At 48.3% G+C, this 4,579-nt stretch overlaps 1 protein-coding gene across 1 annotated transcript; it reads left to right on the plus strand.

Annotated features, from left to right (window-relative positions):
- The first annotated feature begins 2,307 nt into the window (after positions 1-2,307).
- Positions 2,308-3,643, plus strand: LOC117851855 (transcription factor ILI4). The gene is made up of 2 exons (XM_034733759.2): positions 2,308-2,683; positions 3,005-3,643. The coding sequence occupies exons 1-2, from the start codon at positions 2,576-2,578 to the stop codon at positions 3,155-3,157; spliced, it is 261 nt and encodes an 86-aa protein (XP_034589650.1). The 5' UTR covers positions 2,308-2,575; the 3' UTR covers positions 3,158-3,643.
- The last annotated feature ends 936 nt before the right edge of the window (positions 3,644-4,579 follow it).

The raw sequence follows: 4,579 nt of genomic DNA on the forward strand, positions 1-4,579 counted from the left end.
GCAGGCTGCCCACGGCGAGCCCCCGCGCCTGATCTTCTCTGTGTTTTGTTGAGCTCCATTCTATTCTAGCGACATTGTGCTGAAAGGTTATGGATTTGGTTGATGCACATGCACATGCTAGTGTTGGAGTTCGTTGCAAGCTGCCAAGCTGGTCCTCGCAACAGGAACCTGCAAGATGGTCCTGCTGGAGCTCCTCACGGTCACGGGGATGCGAAGAGGACCGGCTCGGCTGTCCTCGCGCCGCAGCTCACGCACCTCATCTGCTCCGCGGCCACCCCCATCGCCGCTCGCACGAGGCCGTGCCGTCGTGGGCCTGCGCATGAGCTTCACCACAGCCTAGCCGCCCTCCCATGGTTAGAGGGCCGCTCCAGCTCGCGGCGTGACGGCCTGCGCTCGGCGTGGTGCCCCTGCTCCCCGGCTCACCACCGCGCAGCGCCCGCCGCGAGCCCAGCAGCAGCCGCTCACGCCGGCGCGCGCTTGCTCAACGCAGATGCCCACGCTTTTGGCCCGCCGGCCGCTGCTCGCCCTCGGCCCCGCCGGCCGCGGCTTGGAGGGTCTGAGAGCGGTGAGAAATGGTGCGATGGAAGTGCCGCGGATGGAGGAGAAAAGCGTCACAGTAATTTATTGGGTTAATCGGATCCATACCATTATAATTTTCTAATTCTTGACCACGCCACTGCTGTTTACACGTTGATGTGAAGAAACTACGCGTTGGGAACGTAGTTTCTGCAAGGAAAAATTTTGATGACACGGTAGCGTTGACACCACCCAAATACACCATGGTTAGGACTGCCCTTAGAGCATGTATAACTATATACTAATTAATAATTATATAAAAATGAAACATACAAAGCGCTGTCTATGAAACACCGTGAGTTGTGTAGTCATGGTATCTTCTAACGAAACTGCCTATTCGCAGTTTTCGCGAGAGCGCTCCCCCCCCCCCCCCCCCCCCCACTCTCTACCGTGTAGGCGTGCTATATTTTGTACTCCCTCCTACTCAAATTATAGGTTATTTTAGTTTTTTAAATTCATTACTTTTCTATACATCTAGATATATACTATGTCTAGGTGCATAGCAAAATCTATAAACCTTAAAATGCCAAAATGACCTATAATTTGGAACGGGAGAAGTAGATATTGCAGTTATATACTACCTCCATCCCAGAATATAGCTAGTTCTATCATTCAAATTTTGTCCCAGAATATATCGGAAAAAGTCCATTTTACACCCCTCACCTATCCACTTTATCCGCTTAACCCCCGGAACTAAATTTAGGTTCACTTTACTCCCCTGAACTATTTCATTTGGTCCAATCAACCCCTAATTAATTTTCTCTTTTTTTCTCCATGTACGAGTTGAATTTTGAGTTCAAATTTTGTGAGCAGATACAAAACATGATGCCTTATGTTAAAATATTGTACTAAGAATTTTTCATGGTTATTTGCATAGGTCAGGAATATTTAATACGAGCTTGATCTTAGATTTACAAAACTGTACAAAAAGTTATCATGAGAAACTGGTAAAATTTGAACTCAAAACTCAACTTGTATGCAAAGAAACAAAAAGAGAAATCTAATTAGGAGGTAGATTGGACCAAATGAAATAGTTCGAGGGAGTAAAGTGAGCCTAAATTTTGCTTAGAGGGTTAGGTTGACAAAGTAAATAGGTGAGGGGAGTACAATGGACTTTTTCCTAATATATCTATTTTTGTGTTCCCAAGTGGGTTATTTAGCATGAGATGTCTAAAATGCCCTCCATGCATGCAAATCAATTATGGTATCAATTAAATAGGAACTATTAATTAGCTCATGAAAACTAGGCAATAGGTCTTTTATTCTGCATCTTAATCTGTCTGGAAAACTCAGAAAATAGCTATATTATGGAACGGAAGGGAGGAGAAGGAGTATATGTCTTTAAATGACATAGCAGGGCCATGCTTTCTTTAAAAAGAACCCTCATAGCCAGCTGAATTTCTTTGCACGCGGCAAGTGGAGGAGGAGGGGAAGGTTGGTATGCGGCCGCAGCTCATAACTGGCCGCGGGCCCACGGGCGTCTACGGTTGATGAGAGAGCGTAAGAGAGGGACACACATGGGCCCAGCCGCCCCGAATTTTCTCTGTAGAGATGTGCGCAACAGCGCCGGGCGCGGGCCGATTTCTTTACCACCCCACTGTATTGGCGCCATCACCTATCGCGTTACATCTTCCTGTTCCTGTTCCTGTTCCTGTACCCCCTGCCGTGACCCCGGCCGCCCGGCCTGTGCCTCAAGCAGTCTAGCTCAGGCTCAGCAGCTAGGACCTACTCGCAGCAGCAGCTAACCAACTGCCCCATCTCCCTATAAATTAGGGATCCCCTTCCATTTCTGCTTCCCATCGCCACACTTCAGCTCAGACTCAGAGTCACCCAGCGTTCGGCTAGCTACTGAGCTCGAGCGTATTCGGATCGTGCACAGCCGCCTGTCGCGCTCAGGTCGTTCTTTGGTGCTCTCGATCGTCGCCTCGGTCACCGGCCGCTTCGAGATTCCGGCCATCTTCGCCGCATTATATATCTCTCGCTCGCTCCGACGACGAGGATGTCGAGCAGGAGGTCCCGCGCGTCGGTCTCGGAGGAGGAGATCAACGAGCTCATCTCGAGGCTCCAGACGCTGCTCCCCAGCGCGCGCCGCCGTGGCGGCAGCCAGGTACGCTCGCACATCCAAAGCAACAAGAGATGATCATAAGCGCAGAGACAGGCATGCATGTTCATGCACAGTAGACAGTCACAAGCTAAGCTCAAACATACACAGTACTGACTACATACTGAGCACTGATCAACACTGAAACCGACACGCACGCATAAAAGCTAGCCACAAACTGTAGCGCCACCGCTTGCAAGTACGACGACGCGGACGGTGCGGTGCGCGTACGCATATTTTGCTTGATCGCATGCCAGTCTAGCTCCAGGTCAAGGTCTTCGTCGTCGTCTGATGTGTAACTGATCGAAATGCGTGTGTGCGCTGCAGGCGTCGACGACGAAGCTGCTCAAGGAGACGTGCAGCTACATCAAGAGCCTGCACCGGGAGGTGGACGACCTGAGCGACCGCCTGTCCGACCTCATGGCCACCATGGACCACAACAGCCCAGGCGCCGAGATCATCCGCAGCCTCCTCCGCTAGCGATCGATCGATCGAGCTGACGGCCACGGCCGGCGGCCATGGCGATGGATCCATCGCCATCTCGCCATGGACGACGGCCTCGGCCTAGCTTAGCGCTAGCTCTCAGCGAAGCTGATTAATTAAGGACGACGAGATCTGGTTTAATTGGTAGTAGGAGTTTGAGTACTTTGGTAGGGCATTAGCCATTAGCTAGGGCCACCTAAGTATGGTTCTTTATACTTTCTCCCTTCCATTTCGCCGCTCTTTGTTGCTTGTTTTTGCTAGTAGCAGCCTCTCCTCCATTTGTTTGTACTCTTCGGCTCTTCACTTCCATCTTTCTCTTCTTCTTCCTCTTCTTGTTCCTCCTCGTGTAGCCTATCTGTGGTCCGGATCGAGTTGTTTCCCCTGCACAGACAACCGACCGACCGCGAGCTACCGGCCGATCGATCAACATGTACTAGTGGTAATCTCTATTTATATATCTATATATATTGTTGTCTTGTCTCATCTACTGTCATCAGGCTGGCATATCTTGATTACCGTCCCTGAAGCTTGTTTAATCCCATCTAATCCCTCGTCGTGACGCGCCGCGACGCCTTGTTAAGCATGCCGTAGAGCTAGTACTTTATTAGGGGACAGTAACAGCCAAACGGCAGCGTCTCTGTCGCGGACGCCTGCCAGTGTTGGCGAGGACAGCGGACTGCTAGTATGCTACTGCGACGACGCAAACAATTTGTTCTGGCACGTCGTAACGTGCTGCGGCCAGAATTGGCACCCACCAGTATAAAGGTGACCGGGGCCGTCGGACTAAGCGCCTGCCAGCATAGATGGGATGCATCTGTGCTGACGGGTGTGTTAGGTGGCCTGCCAGCACAGATGCTGCCCAGAGAAAGCCGCAGACAGCTTCTTACCTAGCCAACATTCTATTCGTAGCTTGCCCGAGAGGAGTTCGGGAAAATTTCCAAAAATACCAAATCTAAAGGGGAATGTTTTGCTCTTGTTTTCTTTGGAGGAGATGACTATAAAAGGTAAGTTTGTGCCATTCCAACCTTCTTTTTCAACTTCTATCCATTCTAACTTCATTAGGTTGTCATCTAGATCTAAATCTAGACCTAGAAGAGAGAGGAGGGAAGAGAGAGAAAATAATTAGAGATAGATTATTTTTTTAAATAAAATTCTATGGTCACATTATAACCATTAAAATGCTATGTTTGTCATTTTAATATAATATAGAATTGAGTTTGATTATATTTTTTCTACTTATTAATTATTAGATCCATAGTTTTAATTAATGAGGTTGATTGAATTTAATATAATTGAGTTTGATTTTTCCTTCTACTTATTAATTATTACATCCATGGTTTAATTGAGTTTCATTTAGGGTAATATAGAATTGATTTTGATTATATTTCTGTACTACATCCATAATTTAACTGAGTTTAT

Source organism: Setaria viridis, chromosome 4 (assembly GCF_005286985.2).
Source record: "Setaria viridis chromosome 4, Setaria_viridis_v4.0, whole genome shotgun sequence".
In the NCBI taxonomy this organism is placed as follows: Eukaryota; Viridiplantae; Streptophyta; class Magnoliopsida; order Poales; family Poaceae; genus Setaria; species Setaria viridis.